The 24,784-nt window shown below is 41.7% G+C and overlaps 3 protein-coding genes across 3 annotated transcripts; 2 read left to right on the forward strand and 1 right to left on the reverse strand.

The window, feature by feature from the left end:
* Positions 1 to 940: 940 nt before the first annotated feature.
* nop53 (NOP53 ribosome biogenesis factor) lies at positions 941 to 16,826 on the reverse strand. The gene is made up of 12 exons (XM_046294578.1): positions 16,544 to 16,826; positions 14,092 to 14,168; positions 13,891 to 13,987; positions 13,185 to 13,384; positions 13,035 to 13,090; positions 12,786 to 12,881; positions 4,359 to 4,460; positions 4,091 to 4,240; positions 3,813 to 3,988; positions 3,433 to 3,499; positions 2,252 to 2,328; positions 941 to 1,624 (listed from the first exon to the last, which is right to left on the reverse strand). Exons 1-12 carry the CDS (start codon positions 16,747 to 16,749, stop codon positions 1,564 to 1,566), a joined length of 1,365 nt encoding a protein of 454 aa, XP_046150534.1. The 5' UTR covers positions 16,750 to 16,826; the 3' UTR covers positions 941 to 1,563.
* A 483-nt stretch (positions 16,827 to 17,309) lies between these two features.
* On the forward strand, positions 17,310 to 20,403 carry LOC123992944 (histone H3.3A). The gene is made up of 4 exons (XM_046294601.1): positions 17,310 to 17,458; positions 18,521 to 18,664; positions 18,800 to 18,953; positions 19,445 to 20,403. The coding sequence occupies exons 2-4, from the start codon at positions 18,537 to 18,539 to the stop codon at positions 19,571 to 19,573; spliced, it is 411 nt and encodes a 136-aa protein (XP_046150557.1). The 5' UTR covers positions 17,310 to 17,458; positions 18,521 to 18,536; the 3' UTR covers positions 19,574 to 20,403.
* Positions 20,404 to 21,157: 754 nt separating this feature from the next.
* On the forward strand, positions 21,158 to 24,419 carry LOC123992943 (histone H3.3A). The gene is made up of 4 exons (XM_046294600.1): positions 21,158 to 21,311; positions 22,173 to 22,316; positions 22,520 to 22,673; positions 22,908 to 24,419. Exons 2-4 carry the CDS (start codon positions 22,189 to 22,191, stop codon positions 23,034 to 23,036), a joined length of 411 nt encoding a protein of 136 aa, XP_046150556.1. The 5' UTR covers positions 21,158 to 21,311; positions 22,173 to 22,188; the 3' UTR covers positions 23,037 to 24,419.
* Positions 24,420 to 24,784: the final 365 nt, after the last annotated feature.

A 24,784-nucleotide genomic window follows, 5' to 3' on the forward strand; every position in this document is an offset into this window, starting at 1 on the left:
AGCATCCACTGTGAGGTTCAGGTGAAGATTAGAAATACCTCCCAAGAGAAAGGTCTTTGACATAGTCATGTCCTGAGCGAGTGAGTTATGGTCAGTATCAGTGCAGTCGGGAGGGGATGAGGTATTCCCCACTCACCTTCACTATTCATGTGTCTTTGAGATAGGAGAAAGGACAGCTTGAAGACCGGTATATAGGACTATAGGTGAGGAGACTGATGGTTGCTGGCTCAGCACACCGATGTGCTCGGGGAGCCGTGAGACACACTGTAATGAAGTGATGCAGGTGAACAGTGAGAGCGTTCATAATGTGTACCGCTCGACTCCACTCACGGCGCTCCACAGTCATCTACCTCATGCTAAGGCAATCTGGTTCCATCAACGGCTCGCACGTGAGGTGAGGGAGAATCGGAGAAAAACATGAAAACCATCGCTCTCAAACACACCTAAATCTGAACACTCAAAATGACTGACGGTCTTGGTGAACCAAAATGAACACCAAGATGGCTGGTAGCATTGACAGAATAGATTAAACGAGAACATTATTGTCCATTGCATTGTGAAATGTGCCTTTTTACTCCTATTGCTGTCAACGGCCATAACATAGTTAAGGTTTACTGTGGGCAGTCTCAGAGCCATCAGTGTGTTGAGGGTAACTACACTGTGGGTAGGGGCAGGGTAATGTGGGCCCTGGATAGTACCTGGCTGGCAGGCCAGAGGATTAGCGGTATGTTTGGGGTTGACAAAATGTTTGAATGACTAACCCTTTTAATTCATTTATTTATTTTTTGCATTTCATCCACTTTGGCAGAATTGTGTAGACAAAAGTACAATAAAATAATTTAATCCCACTATGAAATACAATATATTTTGGGATTGAATAGGCCAAAACAATTATATTGTTACCACAGGCATTTAAATAGCAGTCAGTAAAAACAATGTCAATAATTCACTTGTTTTAATGAAATCAAGTCAGATTATGGCAAATAAAGGGATTTTGTACACAAAAACAGATGCAAGTGACAGAACGCACACAAGTCCAACTCTTGACACGTGGTTTTAAACGTTACTATGTCATTAATCGCTTTGCGTATTCACTCAGGCATCCACCCCTTCTAACGAGGGTATTAATCTTGGTTTGATGAGAGCGAAAGACAAGATTACCAACTGGGAGGGAGACAGGAGAGCACCCTTCTGAAGTCTAACGTTCTCAACTGATGTTGACAGATCCAGATGATTTAAATATCCTGCCAATGAACTCATTTGACCTCAAAATACATTAGACTGAATCTGTATAATACTACCTGGGTTGGGCTGGTTTATGTTGTATATAGATGTGTGAAAATATCAAGGCCTGGCAAATGTTACAAGTTGTGGGGAATTCAACATTTTCCAACAGATTTAAAAAGGTGGCAAATCCATCAATGACAAAAAAAATGGGCCGAGTTGATTGATGACAATTGATGGGCCAAACAGTAGCTCTCTGGCTGGATGTCACTCAGTGGTGGGTGTCGCCGTGTTGTTCGTGACGCCAGTCTTGAACAGTTCCAGAGGTTGGTTTGGTCTCTAGGTGATCTCCCTGAAGGCCCTCTTCTCAACATACTTCACCTTGTGTCTCCTCTTGAACCTGTGTGAGGAGGCAGAGCACACAATCAAACACTGTCCATTCTCAAGCACGTCAACGGCTTCACATCAAATCAAGACTATATTCTCTTGTACAAGAAAAACAAAAGGAGACGTGGAGGGAAAGCAGCATAGCGTGTTGCCCTCAGTTCCCAGGAGGCTGTTTACACAACAGCTCCCCGAGGTCCATGATTGTCTTCACATTTCCGAGGAAATGCTGTTATCGTGAGGATGGGATCACCACTGGACACAGTCAGGCTCAAGCTGACTGAACCAACAGAGGGGGTGCACTACAACACAGTTACCCAGCTAACGTTGATAAACAACCAAAAATAACTACTGATTTTCTGGTTCATTAAGGAAGTCAAACATGTGTTTTAGTCAGATCATTCCCATTTCAAGCTCAGCTTTCTAAAAAGTTATTTCACAATATTTAGGCAAGTTAACGGGCTAACGCATTGATCCTACTTTGTAGTATAACTCTCTGGAAATAAACAAAAACAAATCTAGAAAGTTCCACTAAGAAAGTTACAGACACACTAGGTATATGACATCACAGTTCAATATCCATTAGAGGCAAATATATTTCTGACATGAGATGCTGTTTGTTTTTAAAGGGAGAATAACTTACTTGGCTCGTTCTCTGGGCTCAATCATGTTTCTCTTCTGCATACTCTTGAAGCGGTCCTTGAGGACACTGCCCTCTGGCTGCAGGACACATAATTACATGTGAAGGGAAACATGTTAGTAAACCCATATAGATGAGTGTTCTGATGAAGGACCTTGCGCCAAAACAGGGGTCAACGTGAGACGTTATTGAAGGGATTCACGTTGCTATCCTGAAACTTTTCAGCATTTCAGTTCCACATACACTATCGTTCAAAAGTTTGCGGTCACTTTGAAATGTCCTTGTTTTTGAAACAAAAGCGCATTTTTCGTCCATTAAAATAACAGTAAATTGATCAGAAAAAGTTTAGACATTGTTAATGACTGTTGTAGCTGGAAATGGCTGATTTTGTAATGGAATATCTACATAGGCCCATTATCAATAACCATCACTCCTTTGTTCCAATGGCACGTTGTGTTAGCATTTTAAAATGAGGAACTTTGATTAGCTAATTGGTTAGAAAACACTTTTGCAATGACGTTAGCACAGCTGAAAACTGTTCTGATTAAATAAGCAATAAAACGGGCCTTCTTCAGACTAGTTGAGTATCTGGATCATCAGCATTTGTGGGTTCGAATACAGGCTCAAAATGGCCAGAAACAAAGACCTTTCTTCAGAAACGCATCAGTTTATTCTTGTTCTGAGAAATTAAGGCTATTCCATGAGAGAAATTGCCAAGAAACTGAAGATCCCGTACAACGCTGTGTACTACTCCCTTCACAGAACAGTGCAAACTGTTCAGGCCAACAGTTTTCAGCTGTGTTAACATAATTGCAAAAGGATTTTCTAATGACCTATTAGCCTTTTAAAATGATAAACTTGGATTAGCTAACACAACGTGCCATTGGAACACAGGAGTGATGGTTGCTGATAATGGGCCTCTGTACGCCTATGTAGATATTCCATGTAAAAAATAAAAGCAGTTTCAAGCTACAATAATAATTTACAACATTAACAATGTCTACACTGTATTTCTGATCAATTTGATGTTATTTTAATGGACAAAAAAAGAAAAGGGCTTTTGTTTAAAAAACAAGGACTAAGTGACCCCAAACTTTTGAACGTTAGTGTACATGGATATGGGTTCAAAGGTCAGCCGAGTATGATTGTATTGTAGAATGTGAGTGGGATACAGTCAGTCAAACCTTGAGTGTACGCAGGGATCCAGGAATCTCATCACTTAGCTGGACCTCTAGATCCTGAGCCTGGAACCTGGGGAGATATGTGGGGGACAAGTTCAGACAGTATGGAGACAATAGACAAAACAGCAGCAGACACAACTCACACTTAAGGGAAAGCAGCACTATAGAAATAAGGCTAAATTATTTGGTTTGGAATGGGGTATAGGCTCTTCTGGAGCCCATTGTTACAGAAATGTCTAGGACTACTTACAGTTCATACTATGATGCAATTTACTTGATCTGCTTTGCAAAATGGGGGAACAGTTGCATCTCACTCTAGGTATAAAATTGTAATAAATAACCAAGATAGCAGATAACAGTGGCAGCCCTGTGGAGGTACTGACCTGAGTCTGCCAAGACGTCGAGGCATGGACTTCTCTGCCTCCTGGTTGGCCTTGCGCTGGGCCACCCTCTCTCTAGTCTGCTGCTCCCCCCTCTTCAGGGTCGCCTGGATGGAGCGCAGCTGGAAGAGCTGCTGCTTCTTGTCAGTGAACACCCTTGCTGCCTGCTTCTGTTGCGACTGCACAGCGAGAGAGACACTGTCGGTCAGATCCTAAGCTAGCACATGGAGGGGAAAGACTAGGGCACGTTAGTGGGGAAAAGACTTTGTAGTCTCGCGTACCTTTATCTTGTCGGCTCTCTCTCGCCTCCTTTCTTTCTCTGTCTTTTTCTCCTGCTGCAAGCCACCACGAATAGAAACATCCTCTTCCTCCTCATCTTCATCTTCCTCCTCTTCTACTAGCCCTTCCACTAGTTCCTGGAAGACTGTCTCCTGCAGAGAAACAGCGAGGAAGGTCAGGCAAAATTGAGCTGGACAGACCACATACAGGTCTGAATTGTGAAACGATGAACAGTTGAGCGGCGGGGGGAGGGGTGTACTGATGTTGTACCTCAGTGGCGGTATCCTCTCGGTTGACAGCCAGCTGTCTCTCTATTCTCAGCTCCGCTCTCTCCCGCTTCACCTCCACCTCATGGGCCTCTAGTAACAAGGCCTGAGAGAAAGGTCAGCACTTCAATACATCAACCACAGCATTACTCAACGTGAAAAGACAGATCCTCACACACACACCAAGCGAGCAGAAACATTGAACGAACTAGAGGTCGACCGATTAATCGAAATGGCCGATTTCAAGGTTTCATAACAATCAGTAATCTGTATTTTTATTTACACCTTTATTTTTTTCACCTTTATTTAACCAGGTAGGCTAGTTGAGAACAAGTTCTCATTTGCAACTGCGACCTGGCCAAGATAAAGCATAGCAGTGTGAACAGACAGCAGAGTTACACATGGAGTAAACAATTAACAAGTCAATAACACAGTAGGAAAAAAGGAAAAAAAAGGGGAGTCTATATACATTGTGTGCAAAAGGCATGAGGTAGGCGAATGATTACAATTTTGCAGATTAACACTGGAGTGATAAATGATCAGATGGTCATGTACAGGTAGAGATATTGGTGTGCAAAAGAGCAGAAAAGTAAATAAACAAACAGTATGGGGATGAGGTAGGTAAAAATGGGTGGGCTATTTACCGATAGACTATGTACAGCTGCAGCGATCGGTTAGCTGCTCAGATAGCAGATGTTTGAAGTTGGTGAGGGAGATAAGTCTCCAGCGATTTTTGCAATTCGTTCCAGTCACAGGCAGCAGAGAACTGGAACAAAAGGCCGCCAAATGAGGTGTTGGCTTTAGGAATGATCAGTGAGATACACCTGCTGGAGCGCGTGCTACGGATGGGTGTTGCCATCGTGACCAGTGAACTGAGATCAGGTGGAGCTTTACCTAGCATGGACTTGTAGATGACCTGGAGCCAGTGGGTCTGGCGACGAATATGTAGCGAGGGCCAGCCGACTAGAGCATACAAGTCGCAGTGGTGGGTGGTATAAGGTGCTTTAGTGACAAAACGGATGGCACTGTGATAAACTGCATCCAGTTTGCTGAGTAGAGTGTTGGAAGCAATTTTGTAGATGACATCGCTGAAGTCGAGGATCGGTAGGATAGTCAGTTTTACTCGGGTAAGTTTGGCGGCGTGAGTGAAGGAGGCTTTGTTGCCGAATAGAAAGCAGACTCTTGATTTGATTTTCGATTGGAGAGTTTACAGTCTAGCCAGACACCTAGGTACTTATAGATGTCCACATATTCAAGGTTGGAACCAGGGTGGTGATGCTGGTCAGGCGTGCGGGTGCAGGCAGCGAATGGTTGAAAAGCATGCATTTGGTTTTACTAGCGTTTAAGAGCAGTTGGAGGCCACGGAAGGAGTGTTGTATGGCATTGAAGCTCGTTTGGAGGTTAGATAGCACAGTGTCCAAGGACGGGCCGGAAGTATATAGAATGGTGTCGTCTGTGTAGAGGTGGATCAGGGAATCGCCCGCAGCAAGAGCAACATCATTGATATATATACAGAAAAAAAGAGTTGGCCTGAGGATTGAACCCCGTGGCACCCCCATAGAGACTGCCAGAGGACCGGACAGCATGCCCTCCGATTTGACACACTGAACTCTGTCTGCAAAGTAATTGGTGAACCAGGCAAGGCAGTCATCCGAAAAACCGAGGCTACGGAGTCTGGCGATAAGAATATGATGATTGACCGAGTCGAAAGCCTTGGCAAGGTCGATGAAGACGGCTGCACAGTACTGTCTTTTATTGATGGCGGTTATGATATCGTTTAGTACCTTGAGCGTGGCTGAGGTGCACCCGTGACCGGCTCGGAAACCAGAGTGCACAGCGGAGAAGGTACGGTGGGATCCGAGATGGTCAGTGACCTGTTTGTTGACTTGGCTTTCGAAGACCTTAGATAGGCAGGGCAGGATGGATATAGGTCTGTAACAGTTTGGGTCCAGGGTGTCTCACCCTTTGAAGAGGGGGATGACTGTGGCAGCTTTCCAATCCTTGGGGATCTCAGACGATATGAAAGAGAGGTTGAACAGGCTGGTAATAGGGGTTGCGACAATGGCGGCGAATAGTTTCAGAAATAGAGGGTCCAGATTGTCAAGCCCAGCTGATTTGTACAGGTCCAGGTTTTGCAGCTCTTTCAGAACATCTGCTATCTGGATTTGGGTAAAGGAGAACCTGAAGAGGCTTGAGCGAGTAGCTGCCGGGGGGGGGCTGTTGGCCGAGGTTGGAGTAGCCAGGCGGAAGGCATGGCCAGCCGTTGAGAAATGCATGTTGAAGTTTTTGATAATCATGGCTTTATTGGCGGTGACCGTGTTACCTAGCCTCAGTGCAGTGGCAGCTGGGAGGAGGTGCTCTTGTTCTCCATGGACTTCAGTGTCTCAGAACTTTTTGGAGTTGGAGCTACAGGATGCAAACTTCTGCCTGAAGAAGCTCGCCTTAGCTTTCCTGACTGACTGCGTGTATTGGTTCCTGCATTTTTTGAACGTTGCATGCTTATCTAAAATGGTGAGGAAGTTACTTTTAAAGAATGACCAGGCATCCTCAACTGACGGGATGAGGTCAATGTCCTTCCAGGATACCCGGGCCAGGTCGATTAGAACGGCCTGCTCACAGAAGTGTCTTAGGGAGCGTTTGACAGGGGTGGTCGTTTGACTGCGGCTCCGTAGCGGATACAGGCAATGAGGCAGTGATCGCTGAGATCCTGGTTGAAGACAGCGGAGGTGTATTTGGAGGGCCAGTTGATCAGGATGACGTCTATGAGGGTGCCCTTGTTTACAGATTTAGGGTTGTACCTGGTGGGTTCCTTGATGATTTGTGTGAGATTGAGGGCATCTAGCTTAGATTGTAGGACTGCCGGGGTGTTAAGCATATCCCAGTTTAGGTCACCTAACAGAATAAACTCTCAAGCTAGATGGGGGGCGATCAATTCACAAATGGTGTCCAGGGCACAGCTGGGTGCTGAGGGGGGGTCGGTAGCAGATGGCAACAGTGAGAGACTTATTTCTGGAGAGAGTAATTTTCAAAATTAGTAGTTCGAACTGTTTGGGTATGGACCTGGAAAGTATGACATTACTTTGCAGGCTATCTCTGCAGTAGACTGCAACTCCTCCCCCTTTGGCAGTTCTATCTTGACGGAAGATGTTATAGTTGGGTATGGAAATCTCAGAATTTTTGATGGCCTTCCTGAGCCAGGATTCAGACACGGCAAGGACATCAGGGTTAGCAGAGTGTGCTAAAGCAGTGAGTAAAACAAACTTAGGGAGGAGGCTTCTGATGTTGACATGCATGAAACCAAGGCTTTTTCGATTACATAAGTCAACAAATGAGGGTGCCTGGGGACATGCAGGGCCTGGGTTTACCTCCACATCACCTGCAGAACAGAGGAGTAGTATGAGGGTGCAGCTAAAGGCTATCAAAACTGATTGCCTAGAGCGTTGGGGACAGAGAATAAAAGGAGCAGATTTCTGGGCATGGTAGAATATATTCAGGGCATAATGCGCAGACAGGGGTATGGTGGGGTGCGGATACAGCGGAGGTAAGCCCTGGCCCTGGGTGATGATGAGAGAGGTTGTATCTCTGGACATGCTGGTTGTAATGGGTGAGGTCACTGCATGTGTGGGAGGTGGGACAAAGGAGGTATCAGGGGTATGAAGAGTGGAACTAGGGGCTCCATTGTAAACAATGATAACTAACCTGAACAACAGTATACAAGGCATATTGACATTTGAGAGAGACATACAGCGAGGCATACAGTAATCACAGGTGTTGAATTGGGAGAGCTAGTTAAAACAGTAGGTGAGACAACAACAGCTAATCAGCTAGCACAACAACAGCAGGTAAAATTGTGTTGACTAGGCAGGGAGGGTCGGATTAACTACACACAGAGCCTGAGTGCGGCTGGGGCCGACAGATAAAACATAAACAAGCAGAATGGAGTACCGTGATTAAATTGACAGTCCAGCATGCATCAGCTATGTAGCCAAGTGATCAGTGTCCAGGGGGGCAGCGGTGGATGGGGCAGGGAAGCTGGATTGGCGAGTGTTATCCAGGTTTTAAAAAACTGTCTGGCTGTGCAAAAGGTAAAAGCCGCTAGCAGTGGCTAACAATGACTAAATAGCTTGTAGTAAGTTAGCTGGTTAGCTTCTGGAGGTTCTTGAGTGTGTTCTAAGAATTCAAAATAATAGCGATTCTGTATCACATTGGGTGAGGCAGGTTACCGGAAGGTATAAACAAATTAAAAATCGAAAAGAAATAGAAAGTAAATATGGGTGTTTGGGACGCGGCGATTCAGACTGTTAGCAGGCCTGTGCTAACAACCTAACAGTTAGTAGGCCAGGGCTAAACAAGGTAGCAGTTAGCGGACCGGGGCTAAACAAGGTAGCAGTTAGCAGGCCGAATTAGCAAGCAATGAGATAGCAAGGGCTAGAAAGTTAGCCTTTGGGGGACATCGCGATGGGGTGAGTCTGTTTATTCCTCTTCATGCGGTGACATCGATAGACCGGTCGTGGGTCCGGATATTGTAGCCCAGGAGTATGCTTCGGTGGTAGCACAGGAGCTCTGGCCGGGCAAGCTTCAAGCTAAGTCGGTGGAAACGCTAGCCAGGAGTAATCATCCGGGGTTGCGGTTAGCTAGATAGCTAGTTGTGAAGAATCCAGCTGAAAATTTTCCGTTTGCGGTGGGAATCCGGTGATAAAAAAAATATACGTCCGTTATGCTCTGGTTAGAGTCGCGTTGTTCGAACTGGCGAGAGCTTTCCGAGCTAAAGGTTAGCTGATGACCGGTTAGCTGAAGACCACTAGCAATGGTTTGCTGACTGATAGCTGGTAGCGAGCTTCAGTTGAGGGGTTCCGGATCCAAAGTAGATATAAATACTTTAGAAAAAAATAGCTACATTGGGTGAGGCGGGTTGCAGGAGAGTATTTAGAAGTTGAGGTTTAGCAAAATATTTTAAGATATGTGAAGAATTTTTTTTAAATTAAAAAACGATATATACAAGGGACACGACACGACGTCCGACTGCTACGCCAACTTGGATTTAACTAGGCAAGTCAGTTAAGAACACATTCTTATTTTCAATGATGGCCTAGGAACGGTGGGTTAACAGCCCTGTTCAGGGGCATAACGACAGATTTTTGATCTTGTCAGCTCGAGGATTCGTTTTTGCAACCTTCCGGTTACTAGTCCAACGCTCTAACAACCTGTCTTATATTGCATTCCACGAGGAGCCTGCATGGCAGGCTGACTACCTGTTACACGAGGTAAGTCAAGGTAAGGTGCTAGCTAGCATTAAACCTACCTTGTAAAAAACAATCTTAACATAATATTGTCTGGTTGAAATATTATTGATTATTTAGACTAAAAACAACCTGAGGATTGATTATAAACATCGTTTGACATGTTTCTACGAACTTTCCGGATACTATTTGGAATTTTCGTCTGTCTCTTGTGACCGCATTTGAGCCATTGGATTACTGAACAAAACATGCCAACAAAATTTCAGTTTTTGGATATAAAGAGTGACTATCGAACAAAACTAACATTTGTGTAACTGGGAGTATTGTGAGTACAACCATACGAAGATCAAAGGTAAGTGATTCATTTTACTGCTATTTCTGACTTTTGTGACTAATCTACCTGGCTGCTAACTGTTTGTAATGTTTTGTGTGCTGAGCGCTGTCCTCAGATAATCGCATGGTTTGCCTTCGCCGTAAAGCCTTTTTGAAATCTGACATGGCGGCTGGATTAACAACAAGTTAAGCTTTATTTTGATGTATTGCACTTGTGATTTCATGAAAGTTAAATATTTATAGTAATTTAATTTGAATTTGGCGCCCTGCACTTTCTCTGGAAGTTGTCGAGGTGGGACGCTAGCGTCCACTGATCCATAAGAAGTTCATTTCTCATCGAATCACAGCCTACTTTGCCAAACAGGGGATGATTTAACAAGCGCATTCGCAAAAAAAGCACTCTTTCTAAAACTGTTTGAACATAACAGTCTGAGTATAACAGAACCCATATGGCATGGCAGGTGAAAACCTGAAAAGAATCCAACCAGGAAGTGGGACATTGAGGTTTGTAGTTTTTCAAAGCTAGGCCTAACGAATACACATTGAGATATGGATGAGGTTGCACTTCCTAGGGCTTCCACTAGATGTCCACGGTCTTTAGAAATTGTTTTGAGGATTCTACTATAAAGGAGGGGCTCAGGAGACCTATTCGAGTCAGTGGTCTCTTGATGCACGCTCTCGACAGAGTTACTTCTCGTTCCAGTGCTTTTCCGAAGACAAAGGAATTCTCCAGTTGGAACATTATTGATGTTTTATGTTAAAAACATCCTAAAGATTGATTCCATACATCGTTTGACATGTTTCTAAAGGACTGTAACGGAACTTTGAGTTTTTGTCTGGACGAAATGCTCGCGCCTCATGAAGATTGATTACTGGGCTAAACACGTTAGCAACATGTAGCTATTTGGACATCGATGATGGAACAAATCAGTCATTTATTGTCTAACTGTGATTCCTGGGAGTGCCTTCTGATGAAGATCAAAGGTAAGTGAATATTTATGGTATTGTTTCTAACTTTGTTGATTCCAAAATGGCGGATAATCCTCTGGCTGTTTTGGGTTCTGAGCGCCGTTCTCAGATTATGCTTTATGAAGTTTTTTAAAAATCTGACACAGCAGTTGTATTAAGGAGAAGTCTCTTTAACTCTGAATAACACATCTTTTATCAATGTTTATTATGAGTATTTCAGCAAAATCACCAGATGTTTTGGAATCAAAACTTTGCTGCACGTAAGACGCCAATGTAAACTGACATTTTTGTATATAAATATGCACATTATCGAACAAAACATGGTGTAACATGATGTCCTATGAGTGTCATCTGATGAAGATCATCAAAGGTTAGTGATTCATTTGATCTATATTTCTGCTTTTTGTGACTCCCATCTTTGGCTGGAAAAATGGCTGTGTTTTTCGACTTGGCTATGACCTAACAGTCATGTGTTGTGCTTTAGCTGTAAAGCATTTTTAAAATCTGACAAGATGTGTAGATTAACAAGATGTTTATCTTTCATTTGCTGTATTGGACTTGATGTGCGAAAGTTACATATTTCTAAAAAATATTATTTGAATTTCGCGCGCTTCCTTTTCGGTGGAATGTTGTCGAGGGGTTAAAATCAATACACACGTATATATTTGTAAACCTGCATAATTAGTTAATATAGCCTGCTTAACATGAATTTCTTAAGACTACGGAAATTGTGTCACTTCTCTTGCGTGCCGTGCAAGCAGTCAGGGTATATGCAGCAGTTTGGGCCACCTGGCTCGTTGCGAACTGTGTGAATTCCATTGATTCCTAACAAAGACCGTAATTAATTTGCCAGAATTGTACATAATGATGACATAACATTTTTGGGGTGTACAATGTAACAGCAATATTTAGACTTAGGGATGCCATCAGTTAGATACAGAACCGTTCCGTATTTTATCTCACTGAAAGAATAAACGTTTTGCGAAATGATAGTTTCCGGATTCTACCATATTAATGACCTACGGTTCATATCTCTGTGTGTTGTTATGTTATATAATTAAGTCTATGATTTGATAGAGCAGTCTGACTGAGCGAGGGTAGGCAGCAGCAGGCTCGTAAGCATTCATTCAAACAGCACTTTTGTGTGTTTGCTAGCAGCTCTTCGCTGTGCTTCAAGCATTGAGCTGTTATTGACTTCAAGCCCATCAACTCCCGAGATTAGGCTGGTTTAACCGATGTGAAATGGCTAGCTAGTTAGCAGGGTACGCGCTAATAGCGTTTCAAACGTCACTCGCTCTGAGACTTGGAGTAGTTGTTCCCCTTGCTCTGCAAGGGCCGCAGCTTTTGTGGAGCAATGGGTAACGATGCTTCGAGGGTGGCTGTTGTCGATGTGTTCCTGGTTCGAGCCCAGGTAGGGGCGAGGAGAGGGAAGCTATACTGTTTCCCTGGCAATACTAAAGTGTCTATAAGAACTTCCAATAGTAATATTGAAGACTCATGTTAAAAGGAACCACGAAGCTTTCATATGTTCTCATGTTCTAAGCAAGGAACTTAAACGTTAGCTTTCTTACATGGCACATATTGCACTTTTACTTTCTTCTCCAACACTGTTTTTGCATTACTTAAACCAAAAAATTGAACATGTTTCATAATTTATTTGAGGCTAAATTGATTATATTGATTTATTATATTAAGTTAAAATAAGTGTTCATTCAGTATTGTCATTATTACAAATAAATCCATTTAAATTGATCGTCTGATTAATCGTATCGGCTTTTTTTGGTCCTCCAATAATTGGTATCGGTATTGAAAAATCAACCGGTTGACCTCTAGAACGAACCAAGATTGAAGGTTTGCGTTTTTCACTGTTGTTAAGTGTAGTAAGTTACCTGATGGGAGAAGAAGTCTGGGTTGTAGGAGCCTCCGGGGGCTATGACTTCCACTGCCGGGAGAACAGAGGGCTTTGAGTTGAGCTTCTCTGGTCGCTAAGAGTGAACAAGACCGTGTTAAAAACCTATGGTCAGACAGTAAATATACAAACGCTCCCATTTGCCTAAGTATCCCTCTTCACTATGCAGCACATACAATACTGAGAAACTATAAACTTTCAGGCAGTGACAATGCAGTATTCTTCTCACCTTCACACGCTTCTTCCCTGTTTGCTCAAGGTAGTAAGGATCAGCTGTCTCTTTGGCTGCAATATGTAGAAAAGATGGTCACAAACACAGACAAAAGAACTCCAGGATTTATTTCGAAATAATTTAGCATTTTTGAATAGTCAAACTTACCATCACCTCCCCACAGATCATAATAGGGTCTGTCTGGGAAGTTGTTGGCCGCCGTTTTTGATTTTGACGCTGTAATTGCCGGTCTGCGGTTCAAGAGCCGTTTCTGTCTCCGTGGTAACACACCCATGGCCGCCAATTTCTCTGCATTCTCTGCAATGCGGCGGAGTTTCTTTGCATTCGGTTGCTGGTGGGCCAAAATACTAGGGGAGAGAGGGAACTGAATTTTAAGTAGTGTCCCCAAGAAAAGGAAGAATTCAGTGCACAATCACAGTTTATTATGAGAATGAGGAATAAACTAACCTAAGTACACTTGTGTACTTTCAAAATATAGCCTTGCTGCATGGCTTCAGTTTATAACGTGGAAGCATATCTGGGTTGTATTAGTTCGTGCAAACAGTAGGAAAACCTTTCTCAACAGAAAACAAAAGTAAGTTCAGGTAGTCCCTCTGAGTTTCCGTTTCATTTCTAGTACATACGACCCCGGAGAGGGGAAGCAGCACCGCATGTTGCCCTCAGTTCCCAGAAGACTGTTCACACAACAGCTCCCTGAGTTCCATGATTGTCTTCACATTCCAGAGGAAATACTGTGAGCGCAAGGATGGGTTCATCACTGGACATTGTGCCATGCACAACTTGACTGACCCATCTCCAGGTAAGGGGCAGGATGCCGGGGGTGAGAGGGCCATGTTAAGGGTCAGAAACTCACTCTTTAGGTGGAGGGACGAGGGAGTCATGCTGCAGGATTAGGTCTATCCTCAAGGGCCGGGACTTTGACTTCTTCCCCTTCTTTCCCTCTTGGACTTCTGGCATCCGACACAGAAAACACTAACATCAGTGATTTGACACTCTAAACATTTACAAAACTGAAGCAGAAAATGTATTTATTATAAACAGTGGTATCATTTACCTGGCTGGACATATTTTCTCTGCTCTCCAATGTCCACAAAGAACAGGCTATCATCTGGCTTCTCAGATATCAGTCCTCTGTCGAAAAGAAAGAAGAGGTTTAGACAAGTAAATGAATAACTTCATATTTTGAAGCAAATAAAATGTGGGTATACAGCATGTGTTAAACTGTAAATAAGAGCATAAATGTTAGCTAGCTAAGTACATAAAAGCAGCCGAATCATAAATGAGTAAACCGGTCAAGAAACAATTCATTTAGGTGTATTGCTCAAGTTTGGGTGCTTATAGCCTGTGGTGTAAACTACTTAAGTAAAAATACTTTAAAGTACTACTTAAGTAGTTTTTCCGGGTATCTGTACTTTACTATTTATATTTTTGCCAACTTTTACTTTACTACATTCCTTAAGAACTTCTCTAGGGTAGGGGCACTATTTTCACCTCCGGATGAAAAGCGTGCCCAAAGTAAACTGCCTGCTACTCGGGCACAGAAGCTAGGATATGCATACAATTAGTAGATTTTGATAGAAAACACTGAAGTTTCTAAAACTGTTTGAATGATGTCTGTGAGCATAACAGAACTCAGGCAAAAACCAGAGGAAATAAATCAAACCAGGAAGTGGGAAATCTGAAGTTTGTAGTTTTTCAAGTCATTGCCTATTAAATATACAGTGTCTGTGGGGTCATATTGCACTTCATAAGACTTCCACTAGATGTCACCAGTCTTTAGAACCTTGTTTGAGGCTTCTACTATGAAGGGGGAAAGAGAGCTGTTTCAACCAGGTGTCTGGCATGAGCTGATCATGCGTGTGCCCATGAGTGCAACCTGTGTTGCACTGCATTTCAAAAGACAAAATAATTCTCTGATTGGAACATTATTGAAGATTTATGTTAAAAACATCCTAAAGATCGATTCTATACATCGTTTGACATGTTTCTACGAACTGTAACGGAACTTTTTGACTTTGTCTGAACCTAGTGCTTGCGCCATATGAATTTGGATTACTGGGCCAAACGCGAGAACAAAAAGGAGGTATTTGGACATAAATTATGGACTTTATTGAACAAAAACAAACATTTGTGGAACTGGGATTCCTGGGAGTGCATTCTGATGAAGATCAAAGGTAAGTGAATATTTATAAATGCCATTTCTGATTTCTGTTGACTCAAACATGGCGGGTTTCTGTATGGCTTGTTTTTGTGCCTGAGCGCTGTACTCAGATTATTGCATGGTGTGCTTTTTCCGAAATCTGACACAGCGGTTGCATTAAGGAGAAGTGGATCTAAAATGACATGCATAACTTGTTTCTTTTAACAATGTTTATTATGAGTATTTCTGTAAATTGATGTGGCTCTCTGCAAAATCACTGATGTTTTGGAACTACTGAACATAACACGCCAATGTAAACTGAGATTTTTGGATATAAATATGAACTTTATCTAACAAAACATACATGTATGGTGTAACAAAGTTCTATGAGTGTCATCTGACGAAGATCGTCAAAGGTTAGTGACTAATTTTCTCTTTCTGCTTTTTGTGACTCTTCTCTTTGGCTGGAAAAATAGTTTTTTTTCTGTGACTAGGTGCTGATCTAACAATCGTTTGGTGTGCCTTCGTCGTATAGTCTTTTTGAAATCGGACAATGTAGCTGGATTTACAAGTTTCTTTAAAATGGTGTAAAATTCTTGTATGTTTGAGGAAATTTAATTATGGGATTTCTGTTTTGAATTTGGCGCCCTGCAATTTCACTGGCTGTGGGCGAGGTGGGCCGCTACAGTCCCACATATCCCAGAGAAAAAATAAAATGTACTTTTTACTCCATACATTTTTCCCTGAAACCCAAAGGTACCCCTTACATTTTGACAGGAACGTGTCCAATTCACAATTACCAAGACAACATCCCTGGTCATCCCTGCTGCATCTGATCTGGCACTCACTAAACACAAACGCTTCGTTTGTAAATGGTGTGTCCCCCCAGAAAAATATGCCGTCTGGTTTGCTTAATCTAAGGCATTTGAAATGTATACTTCTACTTTTGATACTTAAGTATATTTTAGCAATCCCATTTACTTTTGATACTAAGTATATATAAAACCAAATACTTTCGGACTTTTACTCAAGTGGTATTTTACTGGGTGACTTTACACCACTGATTATAGCTAGGAATGCATGTCGGAAATTGTAAAAAAAAATATTTAAAAAAATGCATAGCTAGCTAGAATAAACAACCCAACGTGTATATTAGCATTGCTAGCTAGCAAAGTGGTGTTTCCATTTTTTCCAAGTGGACTTGGATTGATTGACATGCAAAACTAGCTAGAGTAATCAGTGGTTTGATAATGTCGCAATACCTGCTAAATAATCGTTTATTGGTACAGTAAGTAATACACCTAGCTAGATAGCAACTGTAGCTAGCTAGACTGCAAGCAGGTATTGGCTAACACATGCTGCTCACCCTGTAGCCCTTTCCTGAAGTCTCACGTCATCCAAAAACTCTTCAACATCTTGAATATCACTGTGTTTGTTCCAATTCTTTTTCTTATTTTTATTCACACGCTTTCTCTGGCCACTGTTCAAGTCATCTGAACCGGCCGACGATTTAAAAGACATGAATCCTGGCTGCGCTGCTGCCACGCGTTTCAGTCTCTTGACCGCCGCCATGCTGGATCATCTGGGAGACGATGCGATGACGTCTGTTCTTCCTCTATTGAGGTTCAGCACAAATTGGTGGGCCCCTATGTCCACCTTGAGGAGGACTTGTGTAAAAATAAAACACCCCTGGAAATAAGATATTTGTAGGCCCCAAATGTATACATTGATAATACATGTTTTTTTTATTGCTAGGTCATGTAATACTTTTGTGATTTAAACGTGTATATAATACAATTTATACTAAAGCAATGTTTGTCACAATACACAAACATTCCAAGAAGTGTAATCTGATCATCTAAATTGTTTGAATTCTTATATGAAGAACTACAGGTAACATAAATCCTGTAATTGCTAATTTTGCAGTTATAGCCATTTTGTCTCGCGCACTCACGTGGAATCATCTGAGTCCATAAAACACTTTCAATAATTGAATTGTCATCCATTTGTCATACATTTAAATTGTCAATATATGCCAATAGAGTAAACAGACGTTTCACTAACATATCTCATTATAGAGTATATCACGCTTTTAAGATGATTGATAATTGATTGAATTGGTCAATTCATAATCGTGTAAAAAAGTTGGTCTCTTGTCACAGCAGATGCATTGTGGGTAACCTGCCATTTTAACCCAATATAGGACTCCATTCTGTTGTGTGAACAACGCAATAAATAAGGACACGAGACGAGTTTCATATTTTTAACTGTTGTATCAAAGGTAAGTGTTGCGTTTGAAATATTGTTTTTTTTTTTACAAATATTGTGTATTTGTATATTTGAACTTTTTTTGTTATTTAGCCTATCTTTTTGCAAGTAAATCCGCAGTCATAGGGAAAAACACAACCCAGACGACCGAAAAAGCAAGCTATTATCCGCTTGTAGAAACTACAGACCAAAGCACTCCTTTCGAATTTGACACGGTTATGCACGGGTTCTGAGTAATTCTCTGAGTACAGAAGTTTTTCAATAGATTCCTAACGATGTCTAGAACAATCCTTCAATGTGTTTTAGTTTAAAGCGACAATGTCCTCGTTTTAAATGTCGTTTTAATTGTCACCTTCTTGTTAAACACATTCGAATTTTTCCTTCACGTTAATACGTTCCTGTTACAGCAGCCATAGTCTTCAATGCGTAAGAGGCGGGGACCTACTTTGTGAAAGACGTTGCTCATTGGCGAAAATGGAAGAAAATCCCACCCCTTATATCACTAAACAAGTCCCTATTGGGAGTTGTATGAAGCCTTTACGCTGTAATTCGCTGAAGTTAATGTACATCTTTGCGGACTTGTGCCACAGACTTGGATACGATCACAGAGGGTTATATACAAATAATAACGATTTTTTTTAAAAGGATGTCATAAGTTACTTTCTAAATGTAGTCCGTTAGTTTCTATTTACTTGTCTAACAAAACTTTCAGTTATATTTTAATTAATTTGCCCTTATGAGCCATTACAATAGAAAATGTCCAATGCATTTGGGGTGTAATTCTAGGGGTCTGACTTGCTTAGGTGGAACAAACTTAATCATTGAATAAAAGCAAGTTTAATTGAGTGTCATTGACAACACAGGTTTCTTAATATATTTTTTGCAAACATTTTTTTTCTAAATGTAAAACAAGTAATGGTTTAGTTTTTCAAAGTATCTGTAATCTTATTACAATATTTTTGCTGGTAGTGTAATTGGTGGTGTTTAGTAGACTAACATGTTTTTATTTTGCTGGATTTGATAGCTATTTTGTTACTTCCATTAACATTCCTGTCTCAATTTCCCCTTTATTCAGGTGATTTGAAGGAGCCATGGCCCGTACCAAGCAGACAGCCCGTAAATCTACTGGAGGCAAAGCCCCACGTAAGCAGCTGGCCACCAAAGCTGCCCGCAAGAGCGCCCCTTCTACTGGTGGGGTCAAGAAGCCCCATCGCTACAGGTGACGGCGGGACAAAATGCAGTGCCTGAACATGCAGGCTTCGACCCACCTGGTGTCATGCTCTCTCCTTTAATAATTTGATGTAGATAAAGTAAAGGACCACAGCGGTGTTACTTAATTACTGTTTCCCTCCAGGCCTGGTACGGTGGCCCTGCGTGAGATCCGTCGGTACCAGAAGTCCACTGAGCTGCTGATCCGCAAGCTGCCCTTCCAGCGTTTGGTGAGAGAAATTGCTCAGGACTTCAAGACTGACCTGCGTTTCCAGAGTGCAGCCATTGGAGCTCTGCAGGTCAGTGTGTTTATGATTTTTGTTCACCCACCAAATGACACTAAAGCCAGACTTATCAGAATTTGTACACTTATAGGGATACTAAGGAAATTTGGCCATGGGGCCCTCTACTTTCGCTGAGTCTAAAATGGATGCATATTTATGTCTGTGTCCAGTATGAAGAAAGTTAGTTTGCATTGGCTCACAAACCTAACTAGCAAGCCCAATGACTGCAAGTCTATGGGTATCTGCTAGCATGCTCGTAGATGCCATAGACTTTGTCATTGCGCTAATGCTAGTTAGCATTGGCATGCAAAACTACCTCTTAACATCCTTCATACAGGAGACCGACAAAAATGATATCCACAAGTGCATCTGATTCATCACCAAAATATCGAGGTATCCCTTTAATGGTGGCCTACTGGCAGTACTCTCCCCAAATGTTTGAAGAAGTCATTGTCCCATACCAAGCTTATATCATCAACTGAATTTAACTTGTATTTTGTCTGCAGGAGGCCAGCGAGGCATACCTTGTTGGTTTGTTTGAGGACACCAACTTGTGCGCCATCCATGCCAAGCGTGTCACCATCATGCCCAAAGACATCCAACTGGCCCGTCGTATCCGTGGGGAGCGCGCTTAGATGCCTCCCTAATTTACGTGTCCTCAGGCTGTCTTTCCCTCCCTTCCCACTTTTCCTTTTAAGTAGCTTGGTTTCAGTAATGATGTGATAAAAGTAGTGTGCAGTCTTGTCCCCCTTAGTTCTCTTAGCAGAAGACTTTAGGGTACTTTGTGTATCATGTATCTGTTTTGAAGCCGATTGGAGTCACACCTTTAATGTGTGTGCAAATCGGCACGGCAAAGGGTGCATGCATGAAGCATCTTGGGCAAGCATTTTCTCCTATTGACGATGCTATTACATTATTATAACAGGCTTTTCTAATTGATAGACATGCATTGTTTTTTTTTACATGTAACCTTTCATTTGTTTTTTTACAACTAGTGTTTCTACTGTTTACAGGATGCATTTACAAATAGTTAATCTTGTTCTGAAATTGATAAATGACATTGATTCAAACATTGCAAAGGCCTATATGTAGCGTAAAGTTTATGTATTTCTCCCATGTTTTATCCAGGTAATATTTTAGTTCCTTTCTCAGGTTGTGATACCCTTTTCTTACTGGTTTTGATTTTAATTTTCTGTTCATTTTTTTTAAGCAGACATTTGTAATATCCAGAATTCTCACAAAGGTGATAAACTGATGTTCCACAACTGGTTTAGTAAAGTGATTGACCTACACAAAGTACTGAGTTGCATGCTGCTGGCAATGGTATTTTACTCAATATGTACTTTAAATAGTGAGTCTTTCATATTTGGTCATTTGAAGAACTGTCATATTCATTGGAAAAAGTACCCAGTTTTACTTGTAACAATGCCTTTAATAAAAAATGACAGGTGAGTCACCAGTAAAATACTATAGTAAAAGTATTTAGTTTTAAATATACATATTTACAGATTGCAATGGGCACACGAACACTCAGACATACTTTACAAACACAGCAGTGGTGTAAAAATACTTTAAAGCAGTTTTGGGGGTATCTGTACTTTACTATGTTTGACTACATTCCTAAATGTACCTTTATCACTTTTCCCTGACACCTAAAAGTACTCGTTACATTTCAAATGCTTAGCTAGACTGGGAAAATGGTGCAATTCCCTTAACAAGAGAACATCCCTACTACCTCTTTTGTGAGTCTGCCTGATCAGAGGCAGCAGGAATGACCAGGGACATTCTCTTGGTAAATGGGTGAATTCGATCATTTTCTTGTCATGCTAAACATTCAACATGTAATGAGTACTTTTGGGTGGCAGGGAAACTGTATGGTGTGAAAAGTACATTTTTCTTGAGTTGTCCAATGTAAATGGTAAAGTACAGAAACTAAAGTAGTACGTCACACCACTGATCGGGAAACCAGACCTTTTTGTGACGACAATTTAAGGTTAAAATTTTCCTAAGACTTGTGATTAAGGTTGTACACGGATATACAATTGCACCATTTTCTTGAGCATGGCAAATTGAAAAGCCAATACATTTCCACAATATCTGGATAAAAAATATCGATATTAGGTAGGCTACGATGTTCGCTTATGAATTTCTGACTGATCCAGAGTACAAAATAAATATCCAAAGAACATGTGGCCGAAGTGCTACAAAACAAGAAATGTGTGTATACACTGTTGCATTGTGGGAGAAATGATTGACATAGCAGCCATTTTCCCGCTGTACGTTTGTTCCCATTGTGGATACGAGGAAGAAAATACTGACACGGCCAGACAAGCTAAACATTTCTCACATCCTTTTTAACCTCTTTTGGTGTAGGTAAGTCAAACACTCGACTGCTTTTAATTTACGGTAACTTCACATTTGAAAAGTTTCAAATTGCTTCAATTCTGGTTATTTTGTTGGAAATCCATTTCATTTTCGTCGTAGAGAAAAATAACAAACCCGACTGTCGAAACGGCACAGAATTGCAGCCTCTTCTACAGCTAGTGCAGCCGGAGAAATTGTTTCAAATTATGCGCGGGTTCGCTTCGGTTGTACGCAGGCATTGGCGGTCGAACTCCGTTTCTATGCCTACATACGAGTTCTCTGGGATGTCTTCTTTAATGTGTATTAGTTGTTTAATGAGATTGTCAAACAGCTGTTTCTTGAAATATCAAAGTTTTAGTGCTACTCCCTTGCTTTTCTGCCTTGGGTCTTTATCCCGGTTGCGCATCAAGCAGCCGCCATCATCACAGCTGAGTGGGCGGGGCTACCAACAACGTCTGGGAGCTGTAGATGCCGCCTCTTCGTGACAGAACACACGCTGATTGGTCTTAGTCATATGTTTACACAATTAGATTGACTAACCAACCAATGCCGTCGTTTTCCCCGTTGATTGATTGATTGGCTCACTGTCGACTTTGATTGGGGAGATAGATTCATGTTGTAGCTTGTCCGCACTTTTTGTTTCAAATGTGTTCAATGACAATGAGTTGAACACCCAATTACTGTATAAAAATACTCTTGTTTCACAGTGCTTTTCAAGTTAGTTTAAGTTTTTAATCAGCCGAGAACGGATTAATAAAAATGCAATGACTTGATTATCAGGTCTAATTGCAACAACTAAAAGTGAACATTTTTAACCTATGGTCATTGTTATATCTCACATGTGTGTATGTGGTTCTCCCCTTCATTCAGGTAATTTGTAGGAGCCATGGCCCGTACCAAGCAGACAGCCCGTAAATCTACTGGAGGCAAAGCACCACGTAAGCAGCTGGCCACCAAAGCTGCCCGCAAGAGTGCCCCTTCTACTGGTGGGGTCAAGAAACCCCATCGCTACAGGTGAGAGAGAGTGACAGAAAGGCTTATAAGGTCTTACCAGAGCTGCCCCCTGTCCATGAGTCACAGTACTGGCCCTTATTATGACTCCATCACCACCTGATACAAGATAGGATTTAGGCCTAAAGAGTTTGATTCTGGATTTTTGTAATGAATCCATACAGTGATGTTAGTCATGGGATTCTTCTAACTGTGTTTCCCTCCAGGCCTGGTACGGTGGCCCTGCGTGAGATCCGTCGTTACCAGAAGTCCACTGAGCTGCTGATCCGCAAGCTGCCCTTCCAGCGCTTGGTGAGAGAAATCGCCCAGGACTTCAAGACTGACCTGCGTTTCCAGAGTGCAGCCATTGGAGCCCTGCAGGTCAGTGCTACATCATCACCATTGTAGTTGCTGTCATAAACCACATAACTCAAGTTTGAGGCAGGAGAAAAATAATTGCATTGTGTTGATTGTTTTATCACACACTGAAGAGGAATACTTGGATCATGTGCCTGAGTGTATCACAGAATAGCATTTTATAGGTTGATATTGTCCACACATTTTTAAGTGTGTTGTCGTGAGCCATTTTTCATACCTGTTCTTTGTTGTCTGCAGGAGGCCAGCGAGGCTTACCTGGTTGGTCTGTTTGAGGACACCAACCTGTGCGCTATCCATGCCAAGCGTGTCACCATCATGCCCAAAGACATCCAGCTGGCCCGTCGTATCCGTGGGGAGCGCGCTTAAATGCCTCTTTAATTTACCTCTCCTCCAGTCTGTCTTCCCCCTCCCCTACCTGCCCTCTCCTCTTATGTTGGTAGTGATTTAGAGAAACAATGATTATGATAAGAATAACGTGTATAGTGGTGTTTTCTTAGTACTCTCGGCAGCAGACTATTATAGGGTACTCTTTTGTGCATGTACCTGCTTGTTGCTGGTCAGATCTCCCACCACCACACCATCAAATCAGATGTTCCATTGATATGATGCCGTGTGGAGAGATCAGATAAAACAGAAGACAGGGAATCTGAGACAGGTAGTGGTCACAGGAGGATGGGGTTATGTTTTTGTCTTCAGTGGGGAGTACCTCATTCTCTGCAGGGTGCTACAACAACTGCCCCAGTCCCCTTCCTCCTTCCCAACTCTGCCAGTAAAATAAAGACTGAGCTGGTGTCTTTCATGGGAACGCATGAATGAGAGTACAGCGCCCCCCCCCCCCCCCCCTCTTTGTGTGTGAGTGTGTAGATTCTGATCAGCACAGCAAATTGTATACAATTCAAAAAAAATCTCTGGAACAATGGTTTATTCTTACAATATTGATCGTGATGATCATGGTTATTTACATCATTGAGCAGATGCACTTCTTCAGAGTGACTAACAGTAGTGCATACATTTCCATACTTTCTCCTGACTGGTCCCCTGTGGGAACTGAACCCACAACCCTGGTGTTGCAAGCACCATGCTCTATCAACTGAGCCACATGGGACCGGTTGTCAATTTTATTTAAACATTTTTTTTGCTTACGCACATTTTTCATAGTGGAAATAATATTTGTGAATGAAATGGAGATGGGGATTCTAATTAAATTTTGTACAGAAAACAACATTGATGTAAGCTTATTTTGGCTGTCAAAGGGGATCCTTGATGGTTCATTCTCATTTCATTTCCCCTTTACCTGATTGACACTGTTTTCCCTTTGTCTTTGAATTCTCAAATTTGGTTTCAGTGATAAATAATTGGAGCCAGCATTTTAAGGCTTTTTTAAACAAATAGTGAATCCAGTGATATTCTTTGTGATCGCTCCTGAGGGGCCTTGTTGTGAGGGTAATGGAGCTTGGTGGTCAATGCTCTCTTGCAAACCAAAAATAGTGTAATTGGTAAAGTGATCATTTATGTTAATGTTATGGGAGCTATAAATGGGATGGTCAGAGATATTTAGACCTCCCCCTTCACTTCGCTCCAGATTCTACATTTGTGTAATGTTTCTCAGGTTGATGTGTCACCCTTTTAACTTAAATCATTTTTATTTCTTAATTTGAATTTGAAATGTTAAGATGCTGAAATAAAACAATGTTTGTAATTTCCAGATTTCTCATATAAGGTGGTAAATGGATGTTACACACACACAGACCTGTCTTCTGTCAATTTTGTTTAGTCCATTGACTATCAATCAATTACTAACATAGATATTTGATGTTATCGCCAGAGCTGTGAAAAGCACAACTTTGACCATTATGAGTAAGGTTTGTTTGCTATGACCATCACAATCTGGTGTTCTTCTGAATGCATTAGCAATCTCAGTCCAATGTTGTTTCAAATACTGGACAAAATAGGTTATCGTGTGTGATTATTTTAAAAAATGGAATCCTTGTGAAAAGGAGTTACACAGAAAGTGTCCAGTAGTGAATCAAGTTTTTTACCTCTTTATCTCCCGAATTTCGTGGTATCCAATTGATAGTCTTGTCCCATGTTTTGAGGCAATGGAAAAACGTTTT

The sequence above is a fragment of the Oncorhynchus gorbuscha genome, linkage group LG13, assembly GCF_021184085.1.
Source record: "Oncorhynchus gorbuscha isolate QuinsamMale2020 ecotype Even-year linkage group LG13, OgorEven_v1.0, whole genome shotgun sequence".
Lineage (NCBI taxonomy): Eukaryota > Metazoa > Chordata > Actinopteri > Salmoniformes > Salmonidae > Oncorhynchus > Oncorhynchus gorbuscha.

Coding starts and splice junctions, on each gene's coding strand:
- nop53 (XM_046294578.1), bottom strand. CDS start 16,749: ATGGCGGCGGTCAAGAGACTGAAACGCGTGGCAGCAGCGCAGCCAGGA. Junction 13,091..13,184: donor TGATCTGTGGGGAGGTGATG/GTAAGTTTGACT, acceptor TACATATTGCAG/CCAAAGAGACAGCTGATCCT. Junction 4,241..4,358: donor GAGAGGATACCGCCACTGAG/GTACAACATCAG, acceptor GTTTCTCTGCAG/GAGACAGTCTTCCAGGAACT.
- LOC123992944 (XM_046294601.1), top strand. CDS start 18,537: ATGGCCCGTACCAAGCAGACAGCCCGTAAATCTACTGGAGGCAAAGCC. Junction 18,665..18,799: donor AAGAAGCCCCATCGCTACAG/GTGACGGCGGGA, acceptor GTTTCCCTCCAG/GCCTGGTACGGTGGCCCTGC. Junction 18,954..19,444: donor CAGCCATTGGAGCTCTGCAG/GTCAGTGTGTTT, acceptor TTTTGTCTGCAG/GAGGCCAGCGAGGCATACCT.
- LOC123992943 (XM_046294600.1), top strand. CDS start 22,189: ATGGCCCGTACCAAGCAGACAGCCCGTAAATCTACTGGAGGCAAAGCA. Junction 22,317..22,519: donor AAGAAACCCCATCGCTACAG/GTGAGAGAGAGT, acceptor GTTTCCCTCCAG/GCCTGGTACGGTGGCCCTGC. Junction 22,674..22,907: donor CAGCCATTGGAGCCCTGCAG/GTCAGTGCTACA, acceptor TGTTGTCTGCAG/GAGGCCAGCGAGGCTTACCT.